Source organism: Xyrauchen texanus, chromosome 47 (genome assembly GCF_025860055.1).
Source record: "Xyrauchen texanus isolate HMW12.3.18 chromosome 47, RBS_HiC_50CHRs, whole genome shotgun sequence".
Taxonomy (NCBI): Eukaryota; Metazoa; Chordata; class Actinopteri; order Cypriniformes; family Catostomidae; genus Xyrauchen; species Xyrauchen texanus.
Window position 1 is genome coordinate 10,002,025 of NC_068322.1, and position 18,574 is coordinate 10,020,598.

At 35.9% G+C, this 18,574-nt stretch overlaps 1 protein-coding gene across 1 annotated transcript; it reads right to left on the reverse strand.

The window, feature by feature from the left end:
• Window positions 1-12,859: 12,859 nt before the first annotated feature.
• Window positions 12,860-17,631, reverse strand: LOC127639216 (ras-related and estrogen-regulated growth inhibitor-like protein). Its single transcript, XM_052121123.1, has 5 exons — window positions 17,403-17,631; window positions 17,242-17,298; window positions 16,576-16,649; window positions 15,175-15,323; window positions 12,860-14,275 (listed from the first exon to the last, which is right to left on the reverse strand). The coding sequence occupies exons 1-5, from the start codon at window positions 17,452-17,454 to the stop codon at window positions 13,990-13,992; spliced, it is 618 nt and encodes a 205-aa protein (XP_051977083.1). The 5' UTR covers window positions 17,455-17,631; the 3' UTR covers window positions 12,860-13,989.
• Window positions 17,632-18,574: the final 943 nt, after the last annotated feature.

Consider the following 18,574-nt stretch of genomic DNA (forward strand, 5'->3'; position numbering starts at 1 on the left):
TTAGTTATAGTTAGTTGCAGTACTTGCAAGGTGACTGTTTTGACTGTAAAAAATTAATAAAATAATTTAGTTCCAGACGGAAAATGTTTGAACATCTTCCACTGACTGACACTGAATGTCAGGCACTTAAAAACAACCCGATCTAAGCCATACGATGACGTCATAAACTTTAACATAATTTCATCACAAGGGGCTTTTGCACCGTCTTCCTTCTTTCCCCGAAACCTGCTTTCCCTTGTTTTCCACAGGAGGGCGCTAGTTATTTTGGTTTATATTTTAGATCAATAGTAATAGCCTATATAGATATCAAGTCAAGTCATTTTTATTTATATAGTTCTTTTCACAACACACATCGTTTCAAAGCAGCTTTACAGAAGATCAGGCATTAACAGAAAATGAAACTGTAATATCTATAAAGTCTTCGTCATCAATGTGTAGTTTGATAAAAATATGATTGTGAATTGTGTTTAAAAATATGTAATTAAATAATAATTGTATTTAGATCCCCAGTGAGCAAGCCGATGGTGACTGTGGTAAGGAACACAAAACTCCATAAGATGTTGATTAATGGAGAAAAATAACTTTGGGAGAAACCAGACTCACTGTGGGGGCCAGTTCCCCTCTGACTAACCAGCATAAATATAATGCCAATGTTAGTTATTTATGTGCTGTGCAGGTCATGGTTTAAAATGAGTAAACTAAGTAAGTGTTAAGGGTCAGTGTTTAAACATCGATTTTGTATGAACTGTAAGATTAATGACTAATGTCTTTGAAGTGTATCCTCGATTAACTGCAGAAGTTCACATAGATGTATTGTCCTTTGTTAGTTGACTGATGAAGGCTTGTGTTGGCAATTCATTTATAGTCTCTGTAATACATTTCAAGAGTGTAGTCCATCAATAAACAAAGATGACGCAGGCAGAGATTAATGAGGTGCATCACAGTTCAACCAGCAGGTCATTTCTGTTGGGTTCGGTGGGGTCCATCCTTAATCCAAGGTTCAGGCAGTGGCATTCTTAAGTATGCACCGTCAGATATATCCTGTAAATCCTGATAAAGGGCCAAATTTCTCAAAATTTATGTTAATTTTAAACACATAATGGTACATTCACAATTACGTATTTATTGATTTGAATAAATGTTTATATATATATATATATATATATATATATATATATATATATATATATATATATATATATATATATATATATCACTATTTAATTATGAGTAATTTGGCTATTATTCCTTCTTAGGAAACGTATGCATGAAAATAATATTACATAGAACTGCTTCATATTGTAGCATTCTGTCTGTTTCCACATGGTGGCAGTATTTTTATGTTTGATTTCCCCCCTTCCAATCCTCACACTACAGGTCCTTCACCTTCCCTTATGCGCATTACATGTCTATCAATATTTTTGTAGCAATATGAGTGTCTATATAAGTGTTTTTATGTGTAGGTTTTTGCAGACTTTAAATCTATACACAAATGTTTTTGAAAAAAAGTCTTATAGATTCGTTGTTGAAACAAAGACAGACAACAAGTGCAACACTATTATCAAACCAGCATGTCAACTAAGTCTACAAGGCACCTGATTATGAAATAGTGTTGGCTATTTAAAACAAGTACACTTAGGCATGCAAATGTTTGACATAGAAGGATAGAAGGTATTTCAATGTCTCTATATGATGAAGAGAAACAAATGAACTGAAATGAGAAGGAAAAAGCATCTGCTCAGGTGATCTATAACAGTCACAGTGACAGATCTCTGTACTCCATACTAAGCTAATGATGCAGACCCACAGTACAGATCTCTCAGTCTATGAGGGTCAGACAACACATGGTCCCAGTATCAAAATCCTCACATGAACAGTTGCATGACAAAATGAGGGCTACCCACACCTAGCCCAGGTGTTCACTCTCTTGTTTTCACGTCCTGGACAGAGATTAGAGGAATCTAGGGTGCTAACATTTGTATCAGAGGATTTAAAGTGAATTGTTTGGACACTTCCAGGGTTTAAAGATGGACAAAGATGTTGACTTTTATAATAAATGAAAGAAGAATACGGTCTCATCCATCACCAGCTCAAAGGTTCTAATCAAACTTTGCGGTAATCTCAAAAAACACATATCTACCTATACAATCTCATTATAGCTACACTGAAGGAAACGGATTCACCATTAAATAATTGTGGCTGAAGTTGAACTGTTACACAAGGGCTCCACATTGAAAATCTGGGATTCAAAATGTCATTTGAACAAGTCAAAAATAAAATTGTAGTACTGAAAACAAAGACAAATAACATTTATTTTGAAATGTATAGAGCACTATGTTAGATTCTACACTATTTCACCAAGTGACCAAGCGTAACACTGCAGCATCAGAGATAAAACATATTTTCCAAACATCAACAAATAACCAGACTTTGCTATATTATAACCGCTATGGATGCAATGATTACTATATCTGCTCTGTAAAATATTGCACCTTTTAAAAACGTCTGGTTAAAGCAGGTCAGATATATCACTTGTCAGGAATGAGATCACTTGTTTTGATAAATAGAGAGAGAGAGAGAGAGAGAGAGAGAGAGAGAGAGAGAGAGAGAGAGAGAGAGAGAGAGAGAATAGTGGAGAGATTGAGGCAGAATATTGAGGAAACACTAAAAGTCATTAGGGCTGACAAGTCGAACAGAACGAGACTTTCCTAGCACATATCCAACAGCATGGCATATATACCAAACCTGTCTGAAAACGGAGCAAAGACAAGTCATGTCAAACACTGGTGAAACCATTTCATGCTTATCTTTCTGAAATAAGGGTTTCTTGAAAGTCAAATGACTGTAGCTGGGTTCAAAGACATTTTGGAAAATGACACAACCAACACAACACCAGAAAACTGAATCTGACCAATGACTAAATATTTTCCAGTGGTATGTCAACAGGGTCTTAACCTGAACCATATGAGTAATGGTTAAGGTTACTCTTATGGTTAAGGTTAAGAGCAAGGTCATCTTGTGGGAGTAGCAAGGGCGTGAACATAGTAAACTTGGACTTTTTAAAGCCGAAAAGAATTTCAAGAAAATCCCACAATAATTGCAAAAACAGTTCTAGCTCAGGGCGCTACTAAATTACACTAATGTATTGCTATGTTGTTAAAACAAAGTGTTTGGTTTTAGGGCCCCCTGCTGGACATTGAACTGCGGAAATGGCATCCAAACGTGTAATGAAGCATGTAATTTTAGTTTTGCAAAAACATTGCTATGCTCACTTAAATTTCATGAGACCAGGCTGAAATATTTACCTACATTTAGAGCTTTTCCACACACAAAACTATCTTGTGTCTTCAGAAGACTTGGAATATATGCTTGACTAATTTTATGGTGCTTTTATGCTGTTTTCTCCAACATCGTCTCATAAAATCACGTTACAATACGTCATTTTGGAAAAATTATTGTACATGGCTTGTTCTATGTATCCTGGCAGTTCCCTTGTAAAATAATCACTAGAGGCTCTAAAACAACGACTTTTATTCCTTTTCACATAAATCGCGAGTAAGATGGCAGATTATAAGTTCACTTTACTTCCTGTTCCTCTCGCAATGCTATTTCATGACATCAAAAATGTTGACTACAGCGCATGCCTTGATACATTTTAATTCAATTATGATCAAGTTGCACTGTAGCTCAACCGATCGAGTGTTTTATGAGCCCAGAAGAGCATGAAAGTCGACACGTGAACCAAAATTTTCATAGAAGCATCATAAAATAACGTGGGTGCTTCAGTAATTGCATCTTTCACCACACATTTGCTTTTTATGACACTATAAGTTAGTTTAGGTTTAAGGTTTAGAGTTGGGACATTGGCTTTGTTTATTTAAAACTCAATAGAGCACTTACCTTTAAAAACGCAATTGTTTTGGAGAACATTAAACTCGCTTTTAGAACTATGCAGTAGATATTTTACCTCGGATCTGCCGTAATACGTTTGATGAACCACGTAATTTCCTTTTGCAAAGATTTTGCTACAGCCACGTAATTTTAAGGAGAAAAGGAATGTTTTGTTGTTTTCTTTTTTTGAGATTGAAAGCCTCTTGTCACGTGTATGGATTCCAGGAGGGATGGGGGGTAGGTTCCCCCCCCAATAATTAAAACAAGCAAATACACCCCCATTATTTATACCATGATCAATGGGAAGTATGTAAAAGCTTCACGCTGCAACCCCCCCAAATGTTCAAGCCAAATCTACACCCTTGCCTCTTGTCACCATTACATTTCAATGTATGGAAAAGAGCAGTGTCAACAATCTGCTAAATGTGTCTTCTTTATTTTATCATTTTTTTTGTTTATTCTTATCTCTGTCTTGTTGTTTTGTTTATGCACTGGAAGCTTCTGTCACCAAGACAAATTCCTTGTATGTGTAAGCATACTTGGCAATAAAGCTGATTCTGATTGTGTTCATTTTTGGGTGAACAATAGTTTCATCTGTCAAAGGAGTTGACCACAGATTTGTAAACTTCTGCTCCAGCTCAGCATTGTACAGATGAGATGTGGAAAATGTCAGAATCACAGATGCTGTGATTGTTCAGTAATGCCAGAAGTGCACTTAGAGTGTCACTGGCACTCAGACAAAATGGAAGCTTTCCATTTTCCATTTTCTTTCTAAGTACCCTTGCATGTTCAAAACAGTGCCAACAGTGATTTTACCTCTGAAAGGTGTAGATGAAGTATGAAAAATGTAGCTGTGATTATTTTCTAGATGCATATGCCATGACTTCATGTGTCAAAGATAAGGTTAATTGTTATATTGGGTGATAAGTATGAATAATGCCATAGGAGCAGTGAATTTATCACAAAACCTTAATAGGTTGAATCTGTGCCTGCACACCACAGAAAAAAAAAAAATACTCAGTTTAAAATAAATTTAATTTCATTGAATGACACAACTGAGTGTAAAAATAGCAACTGACTCATTCTGACACATTCACACATATACTGTACACATAAACTGACCCCAAATGTATTTGGACACTTAAGCCACAAATTAAAATGTAAATGTCATTGCATTAGCTAACAAAATATCAAACAAAATAGCATTTATATATATCACAAGTTCACTTTACAAGTAATTATTTAAAGTTCGAAATTCTAAAAAATATTCAAAATAAAGAAGAACTTTTAGTATTTGGACACTTTCTGGTTGCCAAAGTGGAACATATCCTTAACTTTTATCTCAAAATAACATTTATATTCAGAGTAAAGAGCACACGAGAGAGAGAGAGAGAGAATGAAGACATCATTTATGTTAATTATGTTATATAAATTGTTTATAACTCTGTTCTTTTTCTAGGAAGGACAAGAAATTAGAACAAAACAAGGGGTTGAGGAGCCAAAGCTAGTTTCCTGATTTCCATCAGTACACTCCGTTATGCAACCAGAAATATGTCAGATATTTGTTTAATCAAAAACAAGTCACAGTTATTCTAATTATCTGATTAATGTGCTACAATCAAATCAAATACACTACATGCATTTTTCATTTATGTGAAATAGCACTAAATTCCAGGAAAAAGTCTCAATACTGTCAGGTACATCACTGCTATTTCCTCTGTACAGTTGTTTGCATGCTCATTTTCACCTGGAACAGAACTGAATATTTTCATGATGGGTCAGAGTGGACTGCTGTAATCTCTGAATTGTTGCCTCCCCCCTGACTCTGCTCAGGGGCTAGAGAAGAATGGAGACCCACAAGGTCTTCTGAAAGTAAACCTTGTCTCTTGAAGGAGACTTGGCAGTGATGGCAGAATTGGATAGGACAGCTCACACAGCTCCAGTAAACTCTATGGCCCTTCAACACACACACAAGCTTACATAATTCCTTCCCTAGTTTAGGGGGCAAAGTAATGGACAAATATCAAAATGATGAATTAAAAAAAAAAAAGTCTGTTTTATGCCATCACACCTGAGGCTCTATCAAATGATGATTTATCTACTGTATTTTCTCCTATCCCATCTTAATATGCAGCAACATTTACAAGTAAGCCATAGGTTGATTTCTCCAAATAGTCTTAACACAGTGGCACTTTCAAAACATTGCTGTTTGTTTGAAACAACTCATTCATAATAGCTCATTCATTCAGCCAATTGCGAGAGTTTAGGATAGTACTACTTGTTTGTCAAACCAATGAAATACAGGGGGAGTTGTCAGGAAAAAGCTTTATAAATTACTTTTGACCTTTTAGGCCCTTTGACATGATTTAAGTCAATGTTTCCCAATACATTGAACTAATCCAAGCAAAGTGTCGAGCTATAACGTTACCGCTGGCACCATATTGTACGCAAGTGTTTTCAAACAACTTCATCTTGACCCAAGTTGCAGCTAAGACCTTTTGGAATATTTAGTGATTATCAGACTGTTTTTGTGACATAATATTGTGGGCAACGCTGGCATAAAAAAAACAACACAACATTGAAAGCATGTTGCGACATTTGAAGGGAAAATAAATTATGTGTAATTTTTATTCTTTCAGACATAAATCAAAGCAAATACAGAAAGTTTCTCAAAGGTCTCCAATAAGTGGTAAAATCAAGCTGTCTTAATTAAACATTACTTGAAGTTCCTTTTTTTTCTTCTTAAAAATCCCTAGACTTTAGATTTTAAGTGTTAATATCTCAAACAATTGAGTACAAAATTGAGGCTATGGGGAATACCCACAATGCCTTACTCTTGAATTATTTCATTGTTTCCTTGGTTGAAGAGGACATGTGGGGGCATTTGAATAGTTGTCATTAAGAATTCATAGACGTTTTAGCTATTTTATATGTTGCAATCCATGTAAATGCATTGTTTGGTTTAAATAAATCTCTACAATCAACAAGTTTTGTTGGATTTACTTTCCTTACATGTGTTTTTGCCATTCCCAGTTAGTGAAGTTGCACCAGACTAACTACTTAAAGGAACGCTCTGGTATATTTCCAACATACCTGAGCTGGGTTAAACCCTCAATGGTACTGCTGAAATGGCAGGGCCAATAGCGCTGGGACGAAAGCCACTGCTCCTTATCACTGCTCAGATATCTGCAGTCTGAATGTTCGGCTCTGCCAGTATGCTCCACTTTCGACTGGGCCTGAATGGCAGTGGGATATCTGTGCCATCTCTGTGCTCAGTTCCCATCAGTGAGGTAGCTTAAACACAGCTAGGTGCCAAGTCTTTCCCTTTAAATCTGAGTGCCGTAAAATGGGGCTGAGATTCTTCCAGCTGGGAGGTTCATGGTCTTTTTGTGTTTGTAAGACCAGATCTATTAAAGATCCCATGAAATCGCTGGCAAAATTGTTGACGTATTTTCTATTGAAACATGAAGCTTTTATGGGTAATTTTGAAGGCCTTAATATAGCTAATAGGCCTTAGATTTGTTACAGCTACGAACGATGATTTGTTACTTGCTAGTAGGTTGTAGGTGGTATTTTTCTCAAAAGAGGAAAAAGTGTTCATTTACAATTTATTTTAAATGCATTATCTACTAAAAGTGAATTTTGTTCATATAGACACATATAGATGGGCTTATTTGACACATGCATTAATAGCCACAAAACTTTAATTTCATAAGGGTCTTCAGCATTATAAGCCACTGTGATACAGTATACAGTATGTCAAAATGGTGATAAATTGTTGAGATATGTCCTCCTGATACACCAAAGAATAACTAGAAAGAAGGTTTTTGGAGGTGCCTTTTATAGCAGGGTATTCAAACCTCCCTTTTCAGTACAATAGAGCAGATACTGTATAAATATGTTGTGTAATCGGTCTGATTTAACAGGAATGGTATGCTCAATAGACAAACTACTAGACCATCACACCACAAGTTTGTGTTTATAACAAACACTTCTGATGGTGTCATTTTGCCCAAAAAACACCATGCATCCAACTCCATGTGTTCTGCCCACTGAAGCAGAATTATAGATGTATTTAAAAATGGAACTGCAAAACATATGACAGTTTTCATCCTGTTTTAAGACAATCTCCCTGTCTTCCATGGTTGGACAAACAGATAGTCCTATCCCAAACTTACGACATTGGTTGAGCCAAAGTTGGTGTGTCTGACTGGATGGCAAATTCTGAGCAATGTAAATTTTTGAGTGTAACATATTTTGTGAAAATATACACTTTGTGAAGCATATTTCATTTTGTGAAGCATATTAGTGCCATTAGGCTATAAATTAAACAGTGCTATGTAGTGAGAGAATATGTAATCTCCTCGGGTATTCCTCACCAACCTCTATATCTTCTTCTTGACATGTGAGCATGCACAAATGCACATATCCTTGTCTCCTCTGTGCGTTCCATACATGTGTGCTAATGTGATAATGTGTCTTAAACAAATCTCCCTCCCACTAAACTTAAAATATATCAACTGCACTGTAATATTCGTAAATGTCATATATTCATGCCAAATACTTGTGGGTCAATAGAAGTTTACACCCAAGTCCAATCTTTTTGAAGTGGAGGCCAAAATCTGTCGCCCCCTTTAGCATATTGCTGGTTGCACACATGTGATTTTGGCCACAATTTTGCCATATGGGGCAAATTTCAAGAATTGGAAAAATTTAATTTGTCGTAGTCAGTGTGAAAGGGTCACTGATAGTCAACTAATTGCCTTTGTATTCAATCTTAGTCTCAGATGAAGTTGTGACATCATGATCATACTATTAAAATGAACTCAAGTCCGCTCTGAGCAATAATAAGACTTTTTACACTCAGCAACATTGCCAACATTAGCGCTAGGGTTTGTTTGGATTTGTGCAGTACCATTTTTTTATGTGTCAATAAGGATGTCAGAATGTGACAATTTTTTGCCAATGCTGTCTAGTCCAACTGACAATGGATGTCATACTGTACATTCTGCCTTGACTTTTACCAAGATCTCACTGGGTCATATACAATGTCAGAAGCAACAATGGTAAAGGATGGAAAAAAATCACAAAGTGCGCACCATAGTTTAGTTGATAGTCTGAATGAGTTTAAACACATAGTGCAAAGATTAAGACTATGTGTAACATTAGGATCACAACCTACAACATCCAGACACTGGTCTTGTTTACAGTAATTAATCAAATTTTTGCTCTGCTAATCACATCCATATGTTAGGCCTTTTGCTCATTCCTGGCCTCATCAAAGAGATTCCAGTGTGCTGCCGCAAGACAATCCCTTGGCCCAGATATGGGTTAGCTTTCGGTTATTATGGTTTATGGAGTGCATGCCACTTTCCCTGGATCTCCTTCTCAGGCAATGTGTTGTTTTTGTAAAAACAACTGTGGAAACAATAATATAATTTCATGTCTCTCCTTGCAATAAATCTCTAGCAGTATATGATTTCTCATGGCAACCAACTCACCTCTGTCTGAATTTCAGTGGATATACTATATTCAGTATGTATGGCTAGACAGCACTGATTACATGTCTAAGCATAAAGATGATTTTATTATCATGTAAAAATGTATTTTCCTGCATGACCAAACTAAATTAGATTAATTCAAGTGGAAAATGAAACCACTACTTCGAAAGAAAATACAAAACTCTAAAAGAAGGGGGTAATTCAGAATTACAAAATTAGACACTTTTGCTTTTGCATCCAATTTAGAATGTGCCTCACAACTATATGTTTATACATTTGCATTCTGTAAATGTCATTGTGGAATAAGTCAACATACATACAGTACATTATCTGTTAGCTAATCGGCAACTAAGTATCCCATGGGCTACCAGTTGTGGGTAGTGGGTGGTAAATGGAAGACTAAATGGAACAGATGAACTAAAGTATTCATGCTAACACGACAACACAAGAAACGTCTGAAAATGGGGGCAGAATATATGGCACTGGTACAAAGAGTGGTTCTCAATTGTTGGGTCACAAAAATTATTTCATAAAAAAACAAATGTTAGGATGCAAATAATAAAATGAATATTATAAAATGCATTTATAATAGAAAATAAATTGGCTTATAGACTGTTTGCTACATTAAAGGCTGAGGGTCCAATAAAACTCTTCTGTATTTTGGCGCAACTTCCTCTGTTACTTGGTAGAAGCTAGCCAGATTAGATGCCAACATGTTGAGGTTGAAAAGAACGTACTATCCAGGCTACATTAAATTTGGGGTATGGGTTTTGTATTATGTTGGGTCACCACTTTATTTCCAATGTAAAATCTGGGTCTTGAAGCAAAACCAGTTGAGAAACACTGGTATATATCATACCATGTAAAAGCTAGAAAGCTTTGTAAAAACACTTAAGCATTAATGTATTCAACAATTGTTTGATCAGATGCTCATCATTCATTCATTTGGAAGCACTAAATGGAAATATGAGAATCAATCTTATATCAGTCTCCTGCTCACATCAACACACTTTTTTTATGTGTATACTGATGTGTATACGGTCTGCTGCAGTTAGGTAATTCTGCATGCCGGACAAGATCATACTTTGCTTTGGTCAGGTGTTGTGATTGCTGAAGATACAACGTTTGCCAAGAACACCTGAAGACAGGTCAAAAGTGCGTTCACATCTGATGCATAGAATCCAACTCTCACAGCCAGTCTTTTGCTATCCATCAATACCTCTGTCTATGGATTATTCTTCCGCTTGTTTGCACATGTAAACACACATGCATATACCAACCCACCCATCCACTGCTTTCAGATGCTTTCAGTGCCTTTTCTGGGTGAATGATGATACAAGAACATAGTGTGGTAAACAATTTTATTCATTCTGTCTCATGGGCCAATTTAGCAAGAGCTTAAGGTGGGAGGTCTAGGTTGGAGAAGGTTTAACAGAAAGCTTTGTTTTCTTTCTACCTCGTTCATTTTACAACAAAGCAAAAATAGAGTATTAGATGGCTGGCCATGGAGTTTTAATCCCCATAGCTAAGACTGTCTGACATGACAGCTGTGATTAACAAAGAAATATGGGTTGATGGCAACTCTTATCAAATGTGCCTGTTAAGCTGCTCTCCAGGTAACACTTTAAACTAAAGACATAAACAATATAGAGCTAGGTCACGGTGGACTAACCTGCCATGAGAAAAAAAAAATCCCATCTGGAACTTTATGAAGATTACTCAAACCAGTGAAAAATCAACAAAATCTAAAATGAGTGCTGGCGTACACATACGGTGACCGTGATTAGGACATGTGTCCCTAGATTTTTTTTTTGTTGGTGCTTGAACAACATTCCTGTCAAACAAACAAAGTGATTTTCCATCAATGGCGTAAATGTTTAGTGTACTGATCTGGACTCATTTTCTTGTCACAGTTTCTTTTTCCAATGTGGTTCTGTGAAATTTGGATTAGAATGGACTGACGAGGGCAGTTACCAATCAGGAGTCAGCATGTCACCAGCATGGTTCACTGTCTTAAGAATGTTAGCTAACCGTGATGAGAAATCCGGGCCAGGAATGGTTTGGAACCATACTGTACTGAACCGTGCTCAAGTGGAAATGCTACTAGATGGTGGAAAAGTTCTTATAGTCCTATATCTATAGCCGACACTCACACTAAACATCAAGATTGAAGTAATTTGTGTAATTACTGTGCCACTAGCACCACAATAATAATAATAATATATATATAAAAATATATATATATATATATATATATATATATATATATATATATATATATATTAAAATAAAGTAATAATATTAGCAAACTATTTTCAAACACTCCCCTCATCTTCCATTGTTCGCCAAACAGGTGGTTCTACCCCAAACTCATGCCACTGGTTGCACCTATGTTGTTGTGTGACCAGTTGAGCCACTCCAACAAACCGATTTCAATTCTGTTTGGTGTCGTTAGTGGCACAGTAATTATACACATTATTTTGGATGTTTATCAGTAGACTAAAGGTAAAGGGTAGCTCGAGATATTTTTTGTAAGCCCCAACACAAAACCCCTGCCCTAAGCCTAACCAAACTCTAATATCTGTTTGGTTGATAGGAATATGTATTGTTCCAGTATCAAGGATGTTGATCTAGTAAACTACAACTACTTGGTGAAATCATGATAAACAGAAAGGTACTGTACATGTCTACATGGTGACCACTTTAGCAGAGTAGCACATATTCCTGGATCAACATCCTAATTTTGCCAGGAGCAACGTTACTATCAACCAATTTTAGGATTTTTTATTTTTAAGGTTCGGCCTTAAGCATGCCATTATTATCTTATCTGAAGTGCTACACCTCCACTTTTAACTAATTTAAGTGAATCTAAATATCTAGTGTCTTTAAATTAGAGGTGGAGTTGGACACTTATGTTTTTTTTTATGGCATGGAGAAGACAAACAGAAGGCACTTTGGGGTCAACTACAATATTTTTATATTTTAACATGTTCATCATTTTCTTAACCCATTATTAAATGACTGACAAAAAATTATAAATTTTGACACAAAATTATATAAGAAATGCAAATAAACTGTATTTATTTTTTAGATGATTACTGGATGCCATAAAGTAGTAAGGTCATGTAACAACAATATAATATGTTTTAACTAGGCTTGTTTGCATATTTCCATTTGTAGGCCAGTTTAATTAATTTTGTTTTCTATCTCTTTTACCATCAATGCTTTTAGTCTGTTCAAAATGATCTCCTGAATTTACTTGCTTCCTAAAACTCTTGCACAGCATTAACGGTAATGGCATTTCTGGCCAGAGTTTCAGATAAAGTGTTCAATACTACATACTGATCACATTTTCCTGTATAGCTCAGTCGTTGCCTAATTTTGAGGAAATAAATCCCTATACAGATGTGAATTCCAAGAAGATAAAAAGATGCTTTATCAACATTCTTGTATAATTTTAATGCACAGATTTTTATTTACATTATTTTGAAGTTCTCTGACAGATTTTATATACCAAAACCCCGAATGACGCCATTAGACAGTCATTGTCATCATATATGTTGAAAGTGATGATTTTACATGAAACAGTGAGTGAATAGTTTCTTACAAAAATTGTAAGTGAACCACATGAAAGAGTTTCTCTATGATTACATAGTAAGCTAATCCATATTTCACAAGTTCAGAGTTGACTTTGGCTTTAAGTCTTTTTGTCATTCCTCAAACTGAAGTGGTGTCCTCAGCTTTAACATGAGCTGTTTTTGAAACATCCAAAGAAGTGATCAAAGAAACATTTAAGGCAAATAGAAGAGATGTACAGGAACAGAAAGCACAGTTGCACACAGTCCTCCAGTAATGCATGGCAAAGACTCTCTTTGAGAACACTAAGCAGTGAAGAACTATTTTTGTGAATTTCATGAAAACATGTCCCATATAAAAATAAAATATATTTTGCAAGAAGAAACTGAAGTTTATTTTGGGACCATTACATTTATTTAATTATTTTTATTTTATTTTTTGCTCTATGAGATTCTTTTCATGACAATTAAGCACATTTTTGCCCCAAATTACCATAATGTGTCCTGACATTTCACTTTAGAGCTTTTTTATTTGTATTATTTATAATTGCCATTATTCTAAATGGTGATTCTCATTAGATTCACATTATTAAAATACAGTACTTTTTTGTTGCATACTACAGTAAAAAAATAACATTGCATTAATGACTTTACATTTTCTATTTAGATTAAAGGCAGTTCAACAAATACTACCATTATATTTAAATATTTTACAATTTAAAAACAATTCACATTACATTCATTCAAATAATATTTTATTTAGCATTATGGTAGTAATAATAATTGTTGGGGTGCTGAACTGAAAATAATTCCACAATGGAAAAGATATTAATGGTCCCAAGGCTTCATTTTCTTTAAGCATAATATATATTCTTATTTCGTTCCTTTGATTTTGGGGTGCAGTATGACTTGGAAATGTTCTTCACAGGTGTTGTGAGATTCATCCATTTAAACATGTTTGACGTGCTGCCACCTGCCATCTCATGTGCATCCTGCTACCATTGTCCATTTTCAGGTTTGCATCAAACGGATTTCCGCCGTTTTCCAAAGACATTGTTGATGAGCTTAGCCATGGACTTGGAGCCACTGGGGCGCCGGCGACGCTCCTTGCCCTTGACTCCCAGACTGGCATTGCGCACAATCTTGGAAAACATGAGCACAACCTCCTGGTAGTGCTCTGCCGCAGACAACTCGTAAAACTGGCATCGGCACTCGGATGCCAGCCTCTGGCCTTCCTCCCTATCGACCTCCCTCATGTGGCACAAGTCTTGCTTATTGCCCACCAAGAAAATCACAGAGTCTGTGTCCCTGTAGTCACAGAGGTAAAAACATCAAAACAACATTCAACAGGATTTAGTTTTTCAAATAGGCTTCAGTTACATCACAGCCATGAATTAAGATTTGCTACTTGCTAGTGACTGTCAGGTGGAATTAGGGAGAGGGACATTCTCATTCTTGAGAGTATCTGATTGGACAAAAATTGCTGTAGTGCAAGATGAGTCAAAAACATTATTGCTCCATTTTACACTTTCAAATTTAAGGTGTACACAAGCATATAGATTGATTCAATGCTAATAGACATGGACTACAGAACACATTAAATTAGGTATTTAAGTGGATATCTAAATTTCCTCTAAAGAGCCACCAAATTCAGAATGCAGTGGAATGTTTCTGTTGATCAGATTAAGAGATGTTTAATTTGATTGGGTGATATTTCTCCTTGTGTTTGGCTCCGTCTGGCAACACTTGGATTGATTTACTAAGACCAAAGTAAACAGTTTTGAAAAAGGACCAGCAAGAAAAGTCTGCAAGCCCAATCCATTTAGATGATGAATAAAAAACATCTTAACTGAAAACAGAGGGCACTCAATATTCCACTTATTTCTGCTATTCAGTCAGATTTATCCACAGTGCATTTATTTGATTTCCACAAAATCCCTCAAATAGGATTTCTCAATATTCAAGGCTAAACTACAGACTGAAAAATTTAAGATAGTTTCCAATGAAAAAATAAATAAATAAAGAGCTTAGTCCTTAAGCCACCAGCTCATCCACCCATCATCCTCACTGAACTGAAGCTGGTCAATTATGGACACCAACATAAGAGAAACACTTGTATGTGGACAGAAATAGCCATTTCCTCTCCACTTTCCATTTCATGCCCACGGCTATTTTTGTGAACAGCATGTACAGAGAAAGATGGGTACCTTTTAGCCACTCCCAAGTGAAGATCTCTGATCAGGTGCACGATAGCTGTGGCCGTAAGGAAGGAGGAACGATCGCTGATGTCGTAAATGACCACAAAACCATCAGCCCAGTGGATCTGCTCCTTAAGATTGGACTTCCCCTCACATGGCTGCACAAAAAAAAAAAATCTGACATCCAAACATTCTTGATGGTCCTGAACTACAGTAAACATCACTGATTAGACAATATGGGATTGAGAGGAAAAACAAGCTTTTCAACTGGACCCCCAAGAGACTAATGCACAGATGGTATCCAATCACATAATGGCCAGCAGATTTGATGAAATAATTGGATTCTATCCAAACTGAAAACATGGTGATCCTCTTAGACCAGGGGTTCCTAAAACATTTTAGCCAGCCCATCCCCTATGACATAAAGGATTTAATTGAAGTACCCCCCCCCCGACCGAGTTTAAAGTAATGCTAACCTATTAATACATATAATTAATTTTCTTCAAATGTTTTATTTTGAAAGTTTTAGTTATATACATATATGTTGTAAATACTATACATTTAATTTACAATCTCAAGAATACCATGCAGTTCCATCTCAAACCCCTTGGGTTTCCCCAATGACCAGTCTAACTGTTGACAGTATTTACCTGGTTTTGAAATACACTTATACAAGGATACATATACATATCAAATATATGTTTTATAAACATAATACATGTGCATTTAAAGTCAAAACAACCCTCAAACTCACTCTTGTGCATTTTTAGCATGGCTATGTAAGAGGTGTATCTTAGGAATAATAGAAGTGCACAGGCAACATAATATAGCCTTACAGGGCAAATGGGATACTGAGCAGTGCTGATTGGTGAATTAAACACTGCTGGCTGTGTCTGGGAGCTTGTGGGATGATTATATAAGACATGCAGGTCTGCAATACTTACTAATGCCAGCAAGACACACATGATACTGGCTTTCTCCTGGGCATGCACTAATGGTTAGTAGGTCAACTCGTTTGCTTTTGATTAGGCCAGGCTCTCTGAAAAAACCTCTAAATCAGCAATATGAAAAGGAGGCTGCATACAGTAAAAACCACTGCAAAATAATGCAACTCCTTTATAAGCATAATGTAACCTAATGAGATCAGATAAGATGTATGTATACACATACAATGGTTTCAACTCAAATCCATGTGTTTGTAATAAAACTTGATCTTCCTGTGCAAACAGACGAATGTTGAATACTCATGAGGAAAGATACATTATGTAACAATTTAACACTGGAATATAGCTACAATGAACAGGGAACTGCACTCACACAGCCATACATCGACACACTAAACAAGTCCACATTGTAGGGAGTTCATTTTATAAAACCATATTCTGAGTTTTTACATGCTCAAACACCTACCTGTGAACAGGGATCGTAAAGTTCAAGATTAAGCTGCCTTCCATCAATAGACATGCGTTTTCTATAAATGCACTCTGTAAAGGCAAAAACAGATCACATGTAAGATTCACACAGGTAAATTCACATTCATTAGCACAATTGGTGTACAGTAGCCTACTTGGTACAGCACACATTAGTGCCATAGTTCTGTACTGTGAAGGACTGCTGGGTGGTCTCACAAATAAAAGACATGCAGATATAAAAAAACATTGCATCATATTTTAAAACAGGTAGTCATACTTGCTATACAAATTTAATAACTCAAAACATTACACATCAAATGTTCCTGAATATCTCTTCAACCCCTAACAAAACTCTTCAAAAGAATAAGTAATCTAATATGAATCTGGGTTAAATGTTAATCAATGCATATCTTAACATTTTTATATTATAATGTATATACATTAACATTAGTTAATGCACTATGAACTAACATGAGCAATAGCATATTGATAAATGAACATTAGATACGAATAATCATAAATGCTATAACAAATCAATGTTCATTGTTAGATTATGATGCCCATGCATGAACGAATATTAACGAATAGAACCTTCCAATGAAGTGTTACCCAGTGAATGCATGATAAATGACATATGAATGGAAGATAAAAACATCACAAATACCAGATGATGATGCATATTCTCCAATAAATCGTCTGGTTAGAAATCGAACAATAAGCGCTGTGGAAGTAAAGCGTAAAAGTGGACAATGTTGAATTAAAACACATTTTTGTAAGTTGCATTGCTCAACGAACAAAAGGAATGAAAAGTAAAAGAAAACATACCTGATTTTCCGACACCCTCTGATCCCAGAACGGTAACTTTTATATCGTTCATTATCCTTCGTTGAAACACGTCTTGAAAAATATCGCAAAGGAATGAAACTCAAATACGTCTTCTCAGTTCAATGCATGCTCCACATTTAGCGTCTATGTCGGGCACGCTTTTAATAATAGTGCGGATGGAGAGGCAAAATGGACTGACGCGTTTCGCTTGTTGATCTCGTGCAGGTGTTTGTCCGACTCACCACTGCGCGGCTCGGCGCGAGCGCAGCACTGTTCGAGCATCCTCGGCAGTGACGACAGCCACAGGTGGAGCAAAATATTAATGAATGAGTGGTCTATTTATGCGGATGTTTGAAAGGTCTTGATCTTTGTTTCTATTTTTTTCTCAATCTGCTCTTGCGTAGGACTGGACGTCTAAATTTGGTTATATGACAAGGTTTACCAAGACTTTGCTCCTCAAAGAGATTTGAGAGAAACACAACGCACAATCCTTAAAAGAGCCTTTCATTCCCTACAACATTTTTCATATAGCTACTGTATGTAACATATTTTCCCAAATAATAGCCTAGTACAATTTGAATTATGTGGTTAAATATGTGAACTATAATTATACATACAGTAGGCTACATGTTTACATCAGATTTCTGTATGAGGTGTCACTTTACCTACAACAAAGCAGTCCTTTGTTAAAATGAACTTTTAGCAGCTTTACAAAAATAAAATTCACAGGCCTAAAAATATCGATAACTCATTTTTTTACTCAGGGGTGTATCCAAAGTTTGTCCAATCAAATTCTCTAGAATAAGAATACCAATTCCTCCTGGTAGCTACAACCTGCCTCTGACTAGCAATAGCAAGTAGCTAATCGTGGTTCTTGGGTATGATGTAAACAAAAGGCTACTGGCAATTTAAAATAAAGGGAAGCACACGTCGATATGTTCTGTTCAATTTGCTGTTTCAGTAAGAAATGCACAGCAAAGAAAACTGCACTAAAGTCACATAGTCTTTAAGAAAGAATGATCAAATAATCAATGAATACCTATGAGATCAGTGCATGATAATGTGATGTCATGCTGCACAATTAATTTGCATAGACATAAAAATGAATAAATAAATAAAACAGGATTTTTTTTCTCTGCCAATTGTGCAAGCACAGGAAAAGAGCAGACGCA

Coding starts and splice junctions, on each gene's coding strand:
- LOC127639216 (XM_052121123.1), bottom strand. CDS start 17,454: ATGAACGATATAAAAGTTACCGTTCTGGGATCAGAGGGTGTCGGAAAA. Junction 16,650..17,241: donor AGAATATGCATCATCATCTG/GTATTTGTGATG, acceptor TTGCCTTTACAG/AGTGCATTTATAGAAAACGC. Junction 15,324..16,575: donor TTTACGATCCCTGTTCACAG/GTAGGTGTTTGA, acceptor TTTTTTGTGCAG/CCATGTGAGGGGAAGTCCAA.